At 52.7% G+C, this 19,015-nt stretch overlaps 1 protein-coding gene across 3 annotated transcripts; it reads left to right on the forward strand.

Annotated features, from left to right (window-relative positions):
• The first annotated feature begins 24 nt into the window (after window positions 1-24).
• On the forward strand, window positions 25-13,577 carry DDX25 (DEAD-box helicase 25). Of its 3 annotated transcripts, none has more exons than XM_084867680.1 (13): window positions 25-109; window positions 2,005-2,071; window positions 2,557-2,598; window positions 3,118-3,253; window positions 5,277-5,369; window positions 5,454-5,556; window positions 6,703-6,817; window positions 7,949-8,126; window positions 8,297-8,534; window positions 9,965-10,127; window positions 11,694-11,882; window positions 12,608-12,743; window positions 13,310-13,398. In XM_084867680.1, the coding sequence occupies exons 3-12, from the start codon at window positions 2,565-2,567 to the stop codon at window positions 12,715-12,717; spliced, it is 1,359 nt and encodes a 452-aa protein (XP_084723806.1). In that variant the 5' UTR covers window positions 25-109; window positions 2,005-2,071; window positions 2,557-2,564; the 3' UTR covers window positions 12,718-12,743; window positions 13,310-13,398. The 3 variants fall into 3 exon arrangements, with proteins under 3 accessions (XP_084723806.1, XP_084723804.1, XP_084723805.1); XM_084867678.1 differs by lacking the exon at window positions 25-109 and adding an exon at window positions 1,303-1,401; XM_084867679.1 differs by lacking the exons at window positions 25-109; window positions 12,608-12,743 and adding an exon at window positions 1,303-1,401 and having other exon boundaries at window positions 13,310-13,577.
• Window positions 13,578-19,015: the final 5,438 nt, after the last annotated feature.

Raw genomic sequence — 19,015 nt, forward strand, 5'->3', positions numbered from 1 at the left:
GAACTATTGTTCTAAGCTGGGGTGCAAGCTTGACGTGGAAATCAGCCTAGTGTTTCCCAGTTGACCACCGTTTTCCACCTAAGGCCTGGCTTAGTACAAGAACACACAGGTAAATTGTAGTGCGCTAAAATAATAGATAAGTAACCATTCCAAGGACTGCCACCCTTATACAAGCAAAACAAAAAACAAAACAAAAACAACCCCAAAACTAAAAGAACCTGGCTCTGGCTCAATTATATACCTATTTAAATTCGCAGAAAGTTACCACGGGGAGAAAAACAAACTAAAAAAAACAAAAACGTTTACTACTAGAACCCAATGTAAGAGCTGAACAGGACTAACAGTGGGGAATCTGTCTTCAGCACCACGGAGAGAGTATAACTAGATTTTTGTAGGTTTTTTTCAGAGACTGATCCAAATCTCAAGATTCCAGTTAGAAAAAGAAAAGGGGTGGGGTGGGGGAGGAGGACTGGTTATTTTCTCAAAGTCCAGCAGTCAGTAGTAGACGGATTCGATCCCAAATCATGCAGTGCAGGGAGGAGGCGGTGGCTGTACCACCAGGGACAGTTTTCTCAGGATCGCTTGAGCAAGGGCTCCCACCGGGATTAGAATTACAATGAAACTAAGCCGGTCTGTGGACGCATCGCGGGCTTTTAGGAACAGGGTTGGAAGTTAGGACCTGAAGAGCTTCCCTTCCCCCTCTGCATCCCCCAACGCCGGAATTCAGTTGTCAGATGAAAATTGCTCTTTTGGACCATCCATTTTCCCGGCAGTTCGCAGCCTTTCCGACTTCTTGTCACGTAGAAGCGGACATCTGGGTGGGGGGGCGGGGTGGTGGATGGGGAGGAACGTGGGTTTGGGAGCTTGAAGCGAGGCGGGGGTCCAGCCTGACCACCCAGGACATTACCTGGGGCGTGAGTGGTGGGGTGAGGGAGGTGGGACTCCCATCCGCACCAAGATTGTCGCCGCTCCGCATCCCAAGCTGCTGTGACCTTAACCGAGGTCAGCATCCAGCGAGTGACACCCCCGCCCCCCGCCCCGGACAGCGCCCCGCCCCGCGGTGCGCGGCTGGCCAATCAGCAGCCGGCCTGAGACTATCCTCCCGCGGACGTCTCCCCCGGGCCCCCCAACAACCCTTCCCCCCCCACCCCCCCACCCCCGCCCCGGGACACCGCCCCCCGCGGCTCCCGGGAGCCCAGGCGCCTGCGCGGGCGGCGGGGGGTCGCGGCACGTGGGCCGGCCCCGCAGGAAGCCCATTGGCCGCTGGGCGGGCTCCGACCTGCCCAGCCGCCCGCGCCGGACGCACGTGCTGGGGTCGGAGCGGCGATCGCAGCCATGGCGTCGTCGTCGCTGTGGGCAGGCGAACAGGGGGCGGCAGAGAGCGAGCACCTGAACAGCCACGTAACTGCCACTGACCCGGAGGAGGGCAGCGGGGCGGGGCCGGGGTGGGGGGTGGGGTGGAGAGGGGGGGCAGCGGGAATCGGGGGAGCCGTGGAGTGTCCAGTGGTGGAGGGGAGATGTGGAGTGGCAAGGACTTGGGGGAAGAAGACCCCCGAAAAAGGAGACCCAGAGAGAGACACGAGACCTTTGGATTGAAAAGGGCAAAAATGAAGACAGTCCTGGCAGGCCCGGGAGGGAAAGCAGGTGGTAGTCCCGACCCGAACCCCAATTTTCTCCTCTCCCACTTGGGTCCTAAATCGCTCGGGCTAGCTTCCTCCCATCCGCATCTACCAAAGCGCTTTCCTGTCGTCATCCTTTGGCCGCGTGGGATCCCGCTAAGGGCCTGTCCCGTGGAGAGTGGAGGGGCGGCAGAGCGGCTCCCCCAGTTTTAGGGGAACTCCTACAGAACTGCTCCGGAAAGGAATCTGCACCTCACATCGCAAAGGAAACCAACCGCCCTGGGTGGTCTTTCCTGCAACCCTTCCAGCTCCTGTGAGGGGTCGCATGGGGCTTCTGGAAGCCGGTGCTTGCTAAGATTGGCTGACATGTGTGTCTTTTCACTAGTTTTCAAACCTCATCCATCCCTGGAAGAATCTTCCGGGAGTTAAAAATACCACAGTCCCAAACCTAGGTAAGTGCTGTAGGGTAACGCAGATGGTTCTCAAGGAAAGACAAGGGCTTTCCGCGTGCCCCTGGCACCTGAAATACATTTGGCTCCCTTAATTTAGCATTCCTGATTCTCCATTCTTTTTTTTCTTTTTTTTTTTTTTAATTATTATTGATTTCAGAGTGAAAGGGAGAGGGAGAGAGATAGGAACATCAATGATGAGAGAGAATCACCGATTGGCTGCCTCCTGCATGCCCCCTACTGGGGATCAAGCCTGCAACTCTGGGATGTACCATTGACCGGAATCAAACCCGAGACCTTTCAGGCCATAGGACTACGCTCTATCCACTGAGCCAACCCAGCCAGGGTTCGAGGCCCTCCAGTCTTTTTACCCACTCCTCCCCTGGACGACCCTTCCTGCCAGCGCCCGCCATGGAGTCGCCAAGAGAAGTCGGGATAAGAGACTTTACATCTTTACAGCTGTTTTGTTTCTCTCCCCTCCTGTTTAGACGATTCTATGAATAACACAGAAGAAGATGAAGTAGAAGTAGGTAGGAGATAAATTCATCTGCCCGTGTCTACGAGCATTCTGCTTCGGCGAGTCGTGGCTTTCATAATGTCAATAATGTATTAGAGAACTGTCTACTTCTCTTTCTTTATGAGCAGTGAATAAAAGGAGATTAAATGAGGAGTGCGCTCTATTTTGAGGGGAAGCTGCAACGGAAAGGGTAGGAATGGGCTAAGACTGTTCAGCTGGCAAGGAACAATGAGGTCTGGTGGCGAGGGATGTAGATTTGCTTGAAGTTAGAGGTTGGTATAGCAGCCGAGCATAAGAAACTGGGTCCTCATGGAAAAAAAAAAAAAAAAGAAAGAAAAAGAAAAAGAAAAATTCTCAGTGCTCTGTCGCTTTTTTTGGTTTTGTTTGTTTGTTTGTTTGTTTTTTAGAAGCAAGATCAGTGTAGGAGCAGATGTTTGATATACACTGAATGGAGGGAGCAATTATTAAGGTGTCATTTAGGAAGTCTGAGCCTCCCCCCTGCCGTATCCCCCTTTTATTCTTGCTTTTGTAGTGGATTTGGCTGCTAATTCACTCTTAAACAAGTTAATCCGACAGTCCTTAGTAGAATCCAGCCACCGAGTCGAGGTCTTACAAAAGGATCCCAGCTCTCCACTCTACTCAGTGAAAACATTTGAAGAGCTGCGGCTGTGAGTACTTTCACTCTTGGTGGGAAGATGCTGGGAAAGCATAGCGCAGAACAGGCTCACCTGCTCATAATAAAACCACCGGGACCTCCGTTGTGTTTAGTCAGATATTAAAATGAGATGGGTACCTTTTGTGTGCAATTAAAATAGAGCTCAACAGGGGATGCTGGGATACCTGCATTGTCCAACAAAATGAGACTGTTCAGTTTTTTAAAAATATATATATGTATTGACTCCAGTGAGGAAGGGAGAGGAGAGGTAGAAACATCAGTGATGAGAGAGAATCATTGGCTGGCTGCCTCCTGCACGACCCCTACTGGGGATCCAGCCCACCACCTGGGCACATGCCCTGACCGGGAATCCAACCCTGATCTCCTGGTTCATGGGTCTACATTCAACCACTGAGCCACACTGTCTGGGTGAGAACATTTCTGATGGTGAAGTATTTTCATCGTGCTGTGTTAAGGGAGATAGCTAAGCCACATTACTACTTCTTCATTGCAGAATACAGATATCCTCCCGCACCTCCTTTAGACGAGTTATTAGCTTTTCTATTTCTAATTATATTTAGTTTCAAAGGGCATTAAAATAAATACCTTTCCCAAATGGGTTTGCATTTCTTAGGGGTTTATCAATGGGCATTAAGGAAATGTAGTTTGCCGATATGGACGTATGTAAAGAGGAAAGCTCCAAAATGCCAGTGTCCAGACATTTTCTAAATGAGAGGAGAAGCCTACCTATGATTACAAGTTGGCTGCCAGCCCTGGCTGGTGTGACTCAGTTGCCTGAGTATCATCCTGTGCACCAAAAGGTTGCCGGTTCGATTCCCAGTCAGGGCACCCAAAAGGAAAAAAGTAATCTACCAACTAACCTGCCAGGTAAACACATCCAGAATGTGTGTGCTATAGAAAATGAAGTGCCCCGGCCAGTTCGCTTTTCCCTCTCTCTAACATCTGTCATGAAACTCCAGGGAGAAAAGCACTTAAAAATACTGGCTCAGAAGGATGAGACAGAATTGACAAAAGAATCACCTAAATAGCTGGCCAGTGTAGCTCAGTGGTAGAGCATTGAGCTATGGACCAGGAAGTCACTGTTTGATTCCCTATCAGCACACATGCCTGGGTTTTGGGCTGTATCCCCTGGAGGGGGGGAGGGAGGAAACGTGCAGGAGACAGCCAATCAATGATTCTCTCTCATCATTGATGTTTCTATATCTCCCTTCCTCTCTGAAATCAACATATATATATATATATATATATATATATATATATATATATTAAAAAATCACCTGAATGAATTTGTCTTCTCTGAAAATAGCAGTTAAAACATCAAAACTTGTCATTCATGAAGAAGAATTAAATAATAAATGTTTCCTGCTTATGTGGGAAAGAAAACTCTTTCTGGCAGATTGACATACTTCTGTTGGACGAGTTTTTTTCTCTTTCTCTTGGTTCAACAGAAAGTCCAATGTTAGGTCCTGTGACTGTCCTCCTTTTAGGCTTATGGCAGAGCTCATTGTTTTGGGGGTCCACCTGTACAGGCATAATTGTGTATGTTTGGGAGTTGAGGTATCTACACTAATAAAAGAGAAAGATGCAAATTGACTGTACCTTAGTGACTCCCGCCAGCCAATCAGGAGTGAGTATGCAAATTAACCCAACCAAGCTGGCAGGTTAATTTGCATACACAGGCACCAAGTGGCCGACGGGGGTGGGGGTGTGGGTGTGTGGGACACTTGTGTCCACACTGCCCCAGCAACTCTGAGCCTCTGGGCTGCATGGGAAGGTGGAAAGGTGGCTCTGGGCTGGAGTGAAAGCGGTGTTGGCAGCAAGTGGAAGGAAGGCACATTCTTACACGAATCTTCGTGCATCGGGCCTCTTGTAAATTATATATTTTTAAATCTTATTTTTGAAGCTCAGTTACCAGGGGGCTTACTTTAGAAAGGCAACTCTCAAGTTTGTATTTCTGAGGCTACTTACTGGGCTCTTAAGTGTTCAAATTTTTTATTTTTATTTTTTTTTGACAGAAAGGAAGAGTTGCTAAAAGGGATCTATGCAATGGGGTTCAATCGACCATCCAAAATCCAAGAGATGGCGCTCCCTATGATGCTGGCACACCCGTGAGTTTCGGGCGCTGGTGTTCCCGCTGGGTGATTGCCAGCCTCTGATATTCAGTCTGCCCAGTGGTCTCCTCTTCCCTCCAGACCCCAGAACCTCATAGCCCAGAGCCAGTCTGGAACAGGAAAGACGGCTGCCTTTGTCTTGGCCATGCTGAGCAGGATCGACGCTTCCAAACCCTTCCTACAGGTAAGGAGAGGCCGCCAGAGAGGCGGGATTGCTTTCATTGTCAATGAGATTTTGGCAACAGACGATATCGCTGCGACGAGATGATATTGAGAATAGATGTTCTTTCATGACATTATGGAGCATTGGGATGGCGATTGAGAGCACAGGCTTTGTAGCTGGTTCCGATCCCAGCCTCTCTCCTTTACCCGCTGAATGTCTTAGACGAGGCAGCACATCTCTCCGAGTCTGTCTCATCTGTGAAGGTAACATCTAGAAAGGCCTGGATTGTAATAGTTGTTCTGTTCACCCTGAATCCCAACACCGTGCACAACGCCTGGCTTGGGGAGACCACTCATTAAACACCGAATGAGCGGACGATTGAGTGAGTGAGTGGATGATCGAATGAGTGCATAGATGAAGACTTGCCTTACAGGATTGTCATGCAGATGAAATAAATAGTTGCATTTTTAGCACTGTGCTTGGTAGAAATGAGTATTCTGCCAGGGATGTAGTCAGATCCAGCAGGGAACGTTCTGGAAAGAGGCAGACTTTTCACAGCTGGCAGGAGGCGATGAGGACCCCATGCGAGCTGTGGTTTGTTGCGTTCCCCTATTTTTGGTTGCTAGCCTCTTTCCGTCACTCTCCCCGCCCCCCCCCGCCCCCCTGCCAAAAAAGCGTGGCCCCACAACCCGTGTGTCTTCAGGACCCTTCATGGAGGGGGCCTTAAGCAGCTGTCTTTCCATCCTTCGGCTCCCTCTCCCCTCCCACACTCAGCATTCTCCTCAGGTCTATGAGTCGCTAAATTGGATTTGATTCAAAATATTTTTATCCAACCCAAATCTCCAGTGTCACTTCTGTGCCCCTCCTGGTACACATTTCAGTTGTATTTAAAAACTTGCACAATGGCTTACACTCAGCATTGTTTCCCAAAGTGTGGTACGCGTCCCCCCAGGGGTACGGGAAGAGTCTGGTGGGGGCACGCGTTGCACCGGAGTTTGGTGGGGATGTGCACTGCACTGTGCTTAGCTGCGCCTAATTCTGCGTTCTCATGAGAACGAGGGGTACTCAGCATTACGAAAATTATAGAAGGGGTACACATATGTCAAAAGTTTGGGAAACACTGGCTTACAGGAACCCGCCCCCTCCCCCCTCCTCTCTCCCTCACAGTGCCTCTGCCTGGCTCCTACGTATGAACTGGCTCTGCAGACTGGCCGAGTGGTTGAACAGATGGGAAAATTCTGTGTGGATGTCCGAGTGTTGTATGCCATTCGAGGGAATCCAAGTATGTGCCGCGAAACCTGTCTTGGCTGAGGGTTTAAGCCCCGAGTCCACCACTAACCACATCCTATGGAATAAAAGGCTACCAGGCAAATTGTCCCCTCAACCGGATGTTCGACCGGGAGTTCGACCAGGGGGCGGGGCTGGCTGGCCAGCTTTCCCATGGGCTTGCATCATAGTTGCAAGCCATGGGCAAGCTGGCCAGATTGGCCTGATTAGGGCGGGCTGGCTGGACCTCATCCCTGTGCACCGGGCCTCAAGTGTTATATAACGTCTCTGCTTCCTTGTCTCTAAAAGCGGGGGGGCTGTAGCCAAAACCGGTTTGGCTCAATGGATAGAGCGTCGGCTTGGGGACTGAAGGGTCCCGAGTTCGATTCCGGTCAAGGGCATGTACTTTGGTTGCGGGCATATCCCCAGTAGGCGGCAGAAGTAAAAGTTGTTCTTCCTTGTTGCCCAAAACTTGCTTCCAAAGGGAACTTCCGTTCTGTTAACAGTCCTTTGTGGTGGTTTTCTTAATATATTTTTTTATTGATTTGAGAGAGAGGGAGGGAGAGAGAGAGAGAAACATCAATGATATGAGAGAATCACTGATCAGCTGCCTACTGTACGGGGATCGAGTGGCAACCTGGGCCTGTGCCCTGACCGGGAATTGAATGGCGACCTTCTGGTTCATAGATGGATGCTCAACCACAGAGCCATGCTGGCCAGGCAATCGACCTTTGTTTTGTGCTTTCTGGGATTTTTTTTTTTTTTCATAACTGTCAGACTATGAAAAAAATAGGGGCATCTTTCCATATCAGTCCATGTCGCCCTACTTCATGCATTATACTCGTAGTTTGTTCCATGTGACCCTCTGAGAGGCACGGTGGTGGTTTTCCATTCGGGGGGGTGTGGGGTTTTCACAGCTCAGCTATGCCAGTGTATCTGCAGGGTGGGAGGGCTTGCTGCGGGCGGCTTTCTAAACCAGTCAGGTGTGCAGGGTATTATCATTCTCATGAAACTCAGGGATTGATTTAAAAACTCTGGGCAGTCCAGAAGCACAGTGACCTCAGGGCTGGCGCTTGGACGGTCCTTAGGCCCTGCCCGTGGGGTCAGAGTCCTGTGTCGCGTTGCCCTGCACACCCTCCTCTCCTAGTTCCCAGGAGGGCGGACGTCACCCAGCAGATTATCATCGGCACCCCGGGCACCATCCTGGATTGGTACTTCAAGCGGAAACTGATTGACTTGAGCAAGATCTGTGTGTTTGTCCTGGACGAAGCAGACGTGATGATCGCCACACAGGGGTTCTCCGATCAGAGCATCCGGATTCAGAGGTAACCTTCACCTCCACCCTTCCTCCCTGACCCCTGAGCAGGTGTGTGTGGGGAGGGGGGGGCGGGGGAGGGGGCACAGCTGGTGGCAGCAGGCCTTAAGCACGCAGAGCTGCCTCCCCGGTGAGTGGCACTGGTGGCAGGCCACAGCCTTCTTCCCGTCCCTCTCGCAGGGTTTTGCCCTCCGAGTGCCAGATGCTCCTATTCTCGGCCACCTTCGAGGACTCCGTGTGGCAGTTTGCGGGGCGGATCATCCCGGACCCCAACGTGATCAAGCTGCGGAAGGAGGAGCTGACCCTCAACAACATCCGGCAGTACTACGTGCTGTGCGAGAGCCGCAAGGACAAGTACCAGGCGCTGTGCAACATCTACGGCGGCATCACCATCGGCCAGGCCATCATCTTCTGCCAGGTGACCGACCGCCGGGCCACCCCCGCCGGCTGGCCGGGCGGGGACGGGGCACCCCCGGGGGCAGTGCGGCCGGGCTCCGTGCTCCCCACTTCCCGTGTGTTGTGTAGTTTAACGTCCAGAGCAACTCTGAGCCGAAATGATTTGTGGATGGAGCTTGGGAAGAGTGAGTAATGGGGTGGGACTTCCGTAGGTGAAAGCGAGGGTGTGTCCCTGTGTTAGTGGGGTGCCTTCTACCCCTGCCCCATGCGGGTTGGTGTTTACGGTGGGGTTTTCCCAGACACCCTTCGCCGGGTTCAGGATGTCCCCCTCCCTCCCCAGCTTGCTGTGAGCGCAGCAGCCACTCAGCTCCTCACTCTCACATCACGCTCCTTCTGTCTTCATTCTTGCCTTCTGCTCCCTGGCACCCCCAGTGTGCGTGTGTTCGTTTTACTTCCTCACTCCCATGTGGACACTGAGCCCCGCGACAGCGGGGTCCCGTCTGTCTTGCCCCCCTACCCCTGCCCTAGAGTGCCCACCGGGCCCTGGCCCACTCTGAGAACGTGTTAGTAGCATAAAGCGAAACTCAGCTCTGCCACGGGCCAGCTATGAACCTGGGCAAGGTATTCAAGTCTTCAAGTGTTTTATTTTTATTTTTTTAATTTTTTAAAAAATATATTTTATTGATTTTTTTTACAGAGAGGAAGGGAGGGAGATAGAGAGCCAGAAACATCGATGAGAGTGAAACATTGACCAGCTGCCTCTTGCACACCCCCTACCGGGGATGTGCCCGCAACCAATGTACATGCACTTGACTGGAATCGAACTTGGGACCTTTCAGTCTGCAGACCGACACTCTACCACTGAGCCAAACCGGTTTCGGCCAAGTGTTTTATTTTTTAATTTTTAAAAATGAAATTAGATAACTACTTCGTCAGATTATTGCATGTCAATTTTTTATTTTATTTTAGAATAGATTTTTATTGATTTCAGAGAGGAAGGGAGAGGGAGAGAGAGAGAAAGAAACACCAATGATGAGAATCCTCCATTGGCTGTCTCCTGCATTCCCCCCTCCCCCATTGGGGATTGAGTCTGCAACCTGGGCATATGCCTTGACTGGGAATCGAACTGTGACCTCCTGGTTCATAGGTCAGTAACGCGTAAAGATCTTAGAAACATGCTCGGAGTGCATAGAGCACTCGGAGAGTCTGATGTTGTCATTATGACGTCATCTTATGTTGTCATCGCACTAGCATGAGCGGCAGGCGGAGCATGTCTCTCATCCGTTTCGTGGCTGAGGAGCCACAGAGACCCTTAGAAGCACAGAATTCCAAGCCACATGCTCGTTCCTCCAGGCCAGCCCTTCCCGGCTCCGGCCCGCACCCGTGGGCACAGTGAACACAGCCTGTCTGCTTTAACTCTGGGGCTGTACCGGGCTTTGCTCTCTCACGCAGACGCGCCGAAACGCCAAGTGGTTGACTGTGGAGATGATGCAGGATGGCCACCAGGTGTCTTTGTTGAGCGGAGAGCTGACCGTGGATCAGCGGGCTTCCATCATCCAGAGGTTTCGGGACGGGAAAGAGAAAGTTCTTATAACCACCAATGTCTGTGCCCGAGGTAGGTGTGTGTGTGTGTGTGTGTGTGTGTGTGTATTCAAAGCCAAGTTTGTTGAGGTATAATTTATATCTGATAAAATTCACTCTTCAGAAGAAGATCCAATACATAGAATACAATGTAAAGTATACAATATATGAGTTTTGACAAACATATACCCTGGGTGGCCAGATTATTATTATCTCTGAAGGCATAATAATCTGGCTACTCAGTGTTTGTCCTATAAAATAAAAGGCTAATATGCAAATTGTCCCCTCAACCAGGAGTTCGACCAGCAGGAGTCCGGGCAACCACCCATGTCCCCTCCCCCTGGCCAGGCTGGCTGAATCCCACCCATGCACGAATTCATCCACCAGGCCTCTAATATATACACACTAAGTGGCCAGATTATTATGCGTTCAGAGATCATCATAATCTGGCCGCTCAGTGTACAGTACTGTAACCATCACTAGAGTCAAAATACAGAACACTGCCATCTCCCCTCAAAACTGAGCTGCTTTTAAGTCAGTCTCTGCCACTCCTGGCCCCTGGCAACGATAGGTCAGATTTCTGTGTCTCTCTTATCTCTTCCAGATACCATAAACATTAAGTCCTACACTTGGCGGCCCCTGTGGCTCACCTATTCCACTAGACATAATGCTTTTGAGTTTATCTGTGCCGTTAGTTACAGGATCGGTGGTTCATCCCTTGTTCTCGCTAATTAGCATTCCACTGAATGGATGTACCACAGTTAGTGCATCCATTCATCAGCCGATGGCCATTTGGATGGTTTCCAGTTTGGGGCTGCTTTGAATAAAGCTGTAACAAACATTCATGTGTAGGTCTTGTGTAGACGAATGTTCTCAACGTTCGTTGGGCAAAATACCCAGGGCTAGGATTTCTGGGTCATGTGGTAAGCGTTTGTTTAGCTTTACAAGCAAGTAAGTGCCAAGGTTTCATTCCCAAGTGGCTGCACCATTCACTCGTGTGCACCAGCAGCTTGGAGGGTTCCAGTTGCTCTGCGTTCCCGTCAGCACTTGGGGTTGTCTTTTTCACTGTACCCTTTCCAGCAAACGTGTGTGGTATCTCAGGCTTTTAACATGTGTTCCTGGTGACGAGTGAAGTTCACCTCTCTGTGTTTTCAAGAGAAAAGGGACTTCCTACTTTCTTCATCCCTCCTATGTCCTTGCCTCGACCCCATCCTCAAACCCTGCTTCCTCATTCGTTCTTAGTTCAGCAAAACGGGACGGAGGACCTGCCCCGAGGGCCGAGCTTGGCGCTCTGGAAGGGTCGCCTGAGGAAGGATCAGTGGTTCATCCCTTGTTTTTACTAAGTAGCATTCCACTGAATGGATGTACCACAGTTAGTGCATCCATTCATCAGTCGATGGCCATTTGGATGGTTTCTAGTTTGGGGCTGCTTTGAATAAAACTGTAACAAACATTCATCTGTAGGACTTCTGGGTCATGTGGTAAGCGTTTGTTTAGCTTTACAAGACCCTCGGCCCCCTCGGCCAGTGCCGTCGGGCAGAAACGCCAGTATCGAGGGAAATGTCCTGTTCTGTGGTGCCCACTGTTTTACCCCTTCCAGGGATCGATGTGAAGCAGATCACGATTGTGGTGAACTTTGACCTCCCGGTGAACCAGTTGGAGGAGCCAGACTACGAGACCTACCTCCACCGCATCGGGCGGACGGGGCGCTTTGGGAAAAAGGGCCTCGCCTTCAACATGATCGAAGTCAACAAGCTGCCCCTGCTCATGAAGATCCAGGAGCACTTCAGTAAGTAGGGGGGCCCGGGGGCCTGCGCACGCCGGCGGTGACCCACGAGGCGGGCCGTGGACCCCAGTCCCGAGGCGGGGACCCGAGGGGACAGGAGGCTCCGATGCACAGAGTTCCCATGGCGAGACAGTCACTCCGCACGCGGTTGTTAGGAGAACATTTTAAATCGATGGGAGCTCGGGTTTATACGCCTTATTGCTTATTCTGGGGTCTGTAGCGGATTTTCACATCCCGGAAAGAACCAGCCTAAACCAAGTAGCAACGTCCTTGGAGAGCCTACTCTGTCCCGGCTTCCCCTTTGGTTTGCATTTTCCCTTTTTCTCGCCCCGCCTGCCAGCTAGGACAGCCCTGAATTCCGAGGTCAGAGGCCCTTCCCCCGCCCCGTCTAACCTAGGCTGGCTCTGGCGGTGATGTCCCTGAGGTGGCCCTTTGTCAAGTTACCCCAGGCCCTGAAGCCCATGGGTACGCTGGGGAGCAGGGGAAGAGGGACCCCGGTGTGACCCCGCACACACCTTTCACCTTTTAGGACGGTGGCCCTTACCCCCGGTGAGAAGCAGTGGTCACTCCCCAGGGACACGCACAGAGGCACATGTGTGCAATTTGGAATATAATTGTAAAGGCTTTGCAGACGGCACTGGCCGGCCAGCCTGGTGGTTAGAGCGCCAGCCCATGGCCCAGTGGGTTTTGAGCTTGATTTTCAGTCCAGGGTGTGTTCTCGATTGCAGGTTCCATCCCTGGCCCTGGTTGGGGTGCATGTGGGAGGCAACCAGTCGATGTGTCTCTCTCACATGGATTTACCCTCTCCTCTCCTCCCTCCCTCCTACTCTTTCTCTAAAGATCAATGGAAGAAAGTATTCTCAGGTGGGAATCACACACACACACACACACACACACACACACACACACACACACACACAAGGGTTTGCAGACTGGCCGAAGCACCCCCGTGGACCCATCCAGGAAGCTGACCAAGGCCCTGTATTAGGGGGAGCTGAGGGAGGGTCCGGGAGGGGCAGGGAGGACCAATAAGATCCACCGCTGCTGTGCGAGCTCCTGCAGACCTCGTCTGGGGAAGTGACTCTTCGGAGGGGCCTTAGTCCCTCCCCCTGTGGCCACCCCCTGACCCCCAGAGCTCAGCAGACCCCTTCCTGCCCCTCGCAGGTACCCTGACCCGGGGCTCTGTTGTCTGGTGCCTAGGATACTGCTTCGGGGGTCTCAGTGATTGTTTAGTTGCCGCCCCCTCCTCCCTGATCCAGAGAGTGCTCCTGCCTCCAGGCCTTCCACACAGGAGGGGCGGGGGGTCACAGGAGCGCACGTTCACGGGTGTCCCTGTCTTCAGAGTCGAGGTGCCGTCCGTCCTCGGAGCGGGGTCGGGGGGACACGGCGCGTGGCCCCTGGTCAGGCTGGGGCACCCCTTGTTCTTTCAGACAGCAGCATTAAGCAGCTCAACCCGGAGGACATGGACGAAATCGAAAAGATCGACTACTGACGGGAGGACGTCTGACGGGTCCCCGAGGGGCTAAGAGGCAGCTTTTTGTGCTGCGGCTTTTTCAAAGTGAGATTGTTACCGTTGGCAAAATAAGCGGGCAGCCTTTTTGAAACCACAGCGATGTGAAGCACTGGAGATTTTTTTCAATAAAAATGCAGCAGTCTTTCCCATTCTCATCTTTTCCTAGGCAATGGCCTTTGGGTGTTTTTGGATTTTGTTAGACTCTTGCATGGGCAGTGAGACGATCTCTCTAAGGACGCCACAAGGTGGCAGCAGAGCTTTGTCTTACTGTGCTGGGCATTGGGACTGGTAGCATGGCAAGCCCTGGGCAAGCATGCTGGGCACCACACACACACACACACACACACACTCAAACACACACGAGCGCGCGCACACACACACTGAAACCTTTACAAAGTAACACAATGTGGACACGAGAACATTTCTCTTTTCTAATGTTTTAGCTGACACACAGAATTCCAAAGGTTTTCCTATTTTGCTCCTGAATGCCTTCAGGGCAGAGTTTTCATCCATCCTCAGGTGCTGAAAGGTCCCTGGAATGGCCCTCCAGAGGCTTTTCTTACAAGCAGGCAGGTGCGTGGTGGGGGTGGGGGGAGACTTATTTAAAAAGCAAAGCTTCAGGGAGCCCAAGGTTTTGCTTTTAAGGACTTAAAGGGTGTGTCTGAGAATCCTGGACATTTTCCTGCAGCCACATCGAGATGCAGTTTATTTCTCACATCTGCTACTCAAAAGCCAACCCGGGCGCTTGAGAAAACGGGAACATGGGTGTTCTCCCAGCAAGCCGGAGTGGGTTTGCAGCCGGAGCCGGGCTGCTCTGTCCCAGGCCCCCCCCCAGCAGCCTCATCCTGACCGGGAGGAAGCCCATGGCAGTCCCCCCCAGCGCTGTCCATTGTAACCCACCTGCTCCTAACGCCAGGAGAGGGAGACTCGATGCTGTGGTTGGTTGTCTCCGAACTCAGAGCGCGGCGGCAGAGACGGGATGAGCCAGGGTGGCCAGGGGCGGTGTGCAGGCCGCAGTGGAGCGCAGAGGAGGGACGCCTGCCCCCTCTGGCAGCTTCCAGAGGGCACCGCATCTCCTTCCACAGGGGGACCTCCACTCATCGCGCCTTCTCACCACACATGGTGCCACCCTGTTACCCGCCTTGGGTCCCCCCCGAGCTCACAGCCTGGACTGCAGGGAGAGCTCGGGAGAAGGACAGAATCCCCCTCCCCAACACACACACACACACACACACACACACACACACACACACACACGCTCCGAGGGCAGAGCACACCTGTGACGGAGCCCCAAGGACAGGCAGAGAAGCAGGTAAGAGAGGAGGAGACCCTGAGGCAAAGAAGGCCCAGGACAGTCTGCCAACAGCGGGGCCGCCCCCCCAACGCCCACGGGGATTCTCCTTACACTGTGTCCCTCGGCTGCGGTCAGCCTCGTCCACTCAGTACGCACCCCGGCTCAGTGCCTGACACACAGCAGGCGCTCAGGGAATGCTGTTCTTTTAAAATATATTTCCATTCATTTTACTGCTTTATTATCCTGACTCATCCCATCAGAATGTAGGTCCCATGAAGACAGAGATCTTTGTTTTGTTTTTCTGCCGTGTCTCCAGTTCCCAGACACATAATAGACATTTGGTAAACATTTATTTGTTGTTTTTTTTTTAAATGTATTTTTATTGATTTCAGAGAGGAAGGGAGAGGGAGAGATAGAAACATCCATGATGAGAGAGAATCGGCTGCCTCCCGCACACCCCACACTGGGGATCAAGCATTGAACTGTGACCTCCTGGTTCATAGGTCAACACGCAACCCCTGAGCCACCGTAGCCGGCCGTGAATGTTGTTCCTGAGTGGCTGTTCCTCCGCCATCTCTTCGTCCACCACCTTTCTCCCCAGCGGCTGTCCATCCTATAGTGGGACCCCAGTTACGAGGTGCAGGATGAATGAATGAACTTAGGAGGCGCGTCGGGCCGGTGTGCAGCCCAACCCTACGAGAACACAGTTGGAGTTTCCCATCATGCTCAGCTCAGCGTGGGGTGGGGAGGGTGTGCGTTTCCTAAATACACCTGCCCCCCTCCCTCCTTTTCCCATTCAGATCTGAGAGACTACCGTGACCTCGCGGCATCTCCAAGTCATTCCCCCCGGGCGGCCGTTCCCACGGGGTCTGCAAACAGTGGGCATCCCTCTGCCGTGCCCTTTGCCCCCTCCTCACCTCCCTTTGTCTCCCGGCCCGGGAGCCCCGGAGCCCCGGGTCCTGGGTGCCACAGCTGTCTCAACACCAGCCGTCCCACCCCGGTGTGTCAACAGCCCAGAGGCCGCTCTGCAGGGGGCAGCTCCCGGTGCAGACCTGCCAGGGCTCACCGTCCGGCCCCGATGGCCCGGCCAGGCCCCCTCTGTCCGCCCCGGGAGGAGCCCGTGGAGACGTGCGAGTGCCGGTGGGTGACTTCAGCGCATCTGTGTGTGGCTCCATCAGCTGTGTGTTCCTTGGCACCGAGCCCCAGACCAGACCCACCGGGTTTGGCTTGGCCCGCTCAGCACGGCGAGCGCATTGGCATTCGGAGTGACGTGGAGCAGGCTGGGACCTCCCCGGGGAGCCGGAGGGACCCCCTGGCCCGGCCCGGCCCGGCCCCTGCGCCATGGGGGGCGCTGGCTCTGCGGCAGCCGTGAGTCACGGGGAAGGCCAGGCACCGGCCCTGGTCTGGCAAGACGTCGGACAACCCTTCTCCAGGGGCGTTACTGCTTCTGGTGAAGAGGACGTGCGGCCGAAACCGGTTTGGCTCAGTGGGTAGAGCGTCGGCCTGCGGACGGAGGGGTCCCGGGTTCGATTCCGGTCAGGGGCATGTACCTTGGTTGCGGGCACATCCCCAGTAGGGTGTGTGCAAGAGGCAGCTGGTCGATGTTTCTCTCTCATCGACGTTTCTGGCTTTCTATCTCTCTCCCTTCCTCTCTGTAAAAAATCAATAAAATACAGTATATATTAAAAAAAAAAAAAAAGAGGACATGTGGACCTCCGCGGCCCAGCTCGGCCCGGGAAAGCTGCGAATGTGGGGTCCCCAGTGGAAACTCTGAGAGGATTGGGAGTTGGGGGGTGGGGGGGAGGGATGAGGGGTGAAGGGAGCAGCACCTCTCCACACACTGGGGAGAGAGGCTCATTGTGGCCAGTCTTGGTTTTGCTCAATTTCCTTCCTTTAAAAAAAAAAAAAAATATATATATATATATATATATATATAGCAATTTTAGAAATGAAGGGGGGGGGAGAGAAAGAGAGATCAATGATGAGAGAGAATCATTGATCGGCTGTCTCCTGCACCCCCCACACTGGAGATCAAGCCTGAAACCCGGACATGTGCCCTGACCAGGAATCGAACTGTGACCTCCTGGTTCATCGGTGGATGCTCAACCACTGAACCACACCAACCAGGCAAGTCTCCTTCCCCTTGATTGGGGGGGGAAGGGGGGCGCGGATCCAAAAGAGGACCCAAGTGGAGATAGCCCAGCCATTGGCACAGAAGCGGAGGTGTCAGGCCAGAGCAGGGACTGCTCATCGGGCGGCACTCTGCCTCCAGGGCCTCCGTCCGCTCCTGCCTGCTGCTGTTCAGACCTGGCCCCGAGGGCACCTGGCCCCAGTGGATGGCCATGTATCAGGGTTCCAGAGCGACTAGCTGAAGGCCCGGCTCCTCCTAGGTCACACGCCTCGCTCCTACCCTCCATCACTTTATTGTATTGCTCCTGACTCCTCCTTTTAAAAAAAAAAATATATATATATATATTTTATTGATTTTTCACAAAGAGGAAGAGAGAGAGAGAGAGTTAGAAACATCGATGAGAGAGAATTATCGATCAGCTGCCTCTTGCACACACCCCCTACTGGGGATGTGCCCGCAACCAAGGTACATGCCCTTGACTGGAATCGAACCCGGGACCTTTCAGTCCACAGACCAACGCTCTATCACTGAGCCAAACCGGCTTCAGCCTGACTCCTCCTTTATCATACTACATTGCCACACACCTAGGCCCATAGACTAGGATTCTGTGTCTACTTAACCCAGCTTATTCTTGTGTGCCAGTAACACGGTTTTTAAAAAAATATATATTTTATTGATGTTTTCCAGAGAGGAAGGGAGAGGGAGAGAGAGCCAGAAACATCGATCAGCTGCCTCCTGCACACTCCCCACTGGGTTTTTTTTTCCGATTCCCGTCAGGGGCATGCACCTTGGTTGTGGGCACATCCCCAGTAGGGGGTGTGCAGGAGGCAGCTGATGGATGATTCTCTCTCATCGATGTTTCTAACTCTCTATCCCTCTCTGTTCCTCTCTGTGAAAAATCAGTAAAACATATATTTTTTAAAAAGAAGTTTGCCTTTCTTACTGGAAGAATTCTTAGTCTGAGGCTGAAGCGTTCGTCATTCCCAGAGCCTGCTCACACCCTCCCCCACGGCCTCGGTTTCCAGAGTTTCCGCCCCCGCCCCCCCACCCCCCCCACCCCGGGGGCCGAGGCAGGAAAACGGTCTTGGGCAGGCAGCTAGGTGTTTGGCATGACTCTGTGCCTGGAGAGATTTATGTCTCCGTTCTCTGGCACGGCCTGGCGTGAGCTCACTTAAAACAACCGAGTAAATGAGTTCACTTTATCCTGTCAAAGGGAGCCGAGGGCGGCCCGGTACCAGCTGGGGTCCGCGGGGACCCCCGAGGCCGCGATCATGTCTCCGACGCTGGTGCTGAGCTCAGCGGGTTTTATGTCCGTCTGAGGTCATCGGAGCGGGAGGGCAGGGGGCGGCCGCGGGATGAATGGCACGGGGGGGTCTGCAGGCTCGGCCAGAAGCCTGGCTCCAGGGCTTCACGGAGGCTCCCCCTCCCCCTCCTCACCCCCCCTCACCCCCCCCCTCCCCCGGTCGGCCTGACCTCCTGGGAGGAGCTCTCCCTGGCCGGCGGACAGGTCCTCAGGTTCATAGAGTGTGTGTGTTCCTTTCTTTTAGTGAGACTCTTGTCTTTCCTGCCGCCCCACTGCATTGAGACGAGGCCCATTGCCCGGCTGATGGTGTGGCTCAGTGGTTGAGTGTCAACCTCTGAACAAAGAGGTCACAGTTAGATTCCCAGTCAGGACACATGCCCAGACACAAGATACTTCTTTCTCGTCCGTGTTTCTGTCTCGCTTATCCCTCTCCTTTCCTCTCTCTCTAAAAATCGATTAAAGCCCCAACTGGTTTGGCTCAGTGGATAGAGTGTCGGTCTTATCTCTCTCCCTTTCTGTAAAAAAAAAAAAAAAAAAAATCAATAAAATATATATATTTTTAAAAAGTGCTCTCTCTCCCGCATCTTCCCCAGCCCTCGTGGCCATTACTCCCTTCAAGTGCTGCTTCTGCTGCTCTGGCCAATGAAAATGGGCGTCGCACTTTTAAAACCTGCATCTCCTTGACAATGAGTGAGATGGAGCACCTTTCTGGAAATGCATTGGCTGTTTGGGTTTTCTCTCCCAGGAGTCACCTGTTCAAAGGTTTTTGTCCTTTTTCTACTAGGTGTGGAGCAGCTCTTCATAGAAGAGAGATGTTAACTCTTTTAAAAAAAATATTTTAAAATTGACTTTAGAGAGAGGAAAGGCGAGGGATAGATAGAGAGAAACATTGATG

Source organism: Pipistrellus hanaki (genome assembly GCF_964339955.1).
Source record: "Pipistrellus hanaki genome assembly, chromosome: 19".
In the NCBI taxonomy this organism is placed as follows: Eukaryota; Metazoa; Chordata; class Mammalia; order Chiroptera; family Vespertilionidae; genus Pipistrellus; species Pipistrellus hanaki.

What these genes read in the sequence shown, in the direction of transcription:
- DDX25 (XM_084867678.1), top strand. Translation starts at nt 1,336, where the DNA reads ATGGCGTCGTCGTCGCTGTGGGCAGGCGAACAGGGGGCGGCAGAGAGC. An exon ending in GCGAGCACCTGAACAGCCAC is followed by an intron (nt 1,402 to 2,004) that starts GTAACTGCCACT and finishes TCTTTTCACTAG; the next exon opens with TTTTCAAACCTCATCCATCC. An exon ending in TGCCATTCGAGGGAATCCAA is followed by an intron (nt 6,818 to 7,948) that starts GTATGTGCCGCG and finishes CTCCTCTCCTAG; the next exon opens with TTCCCAGGAGGGCGGACGTC.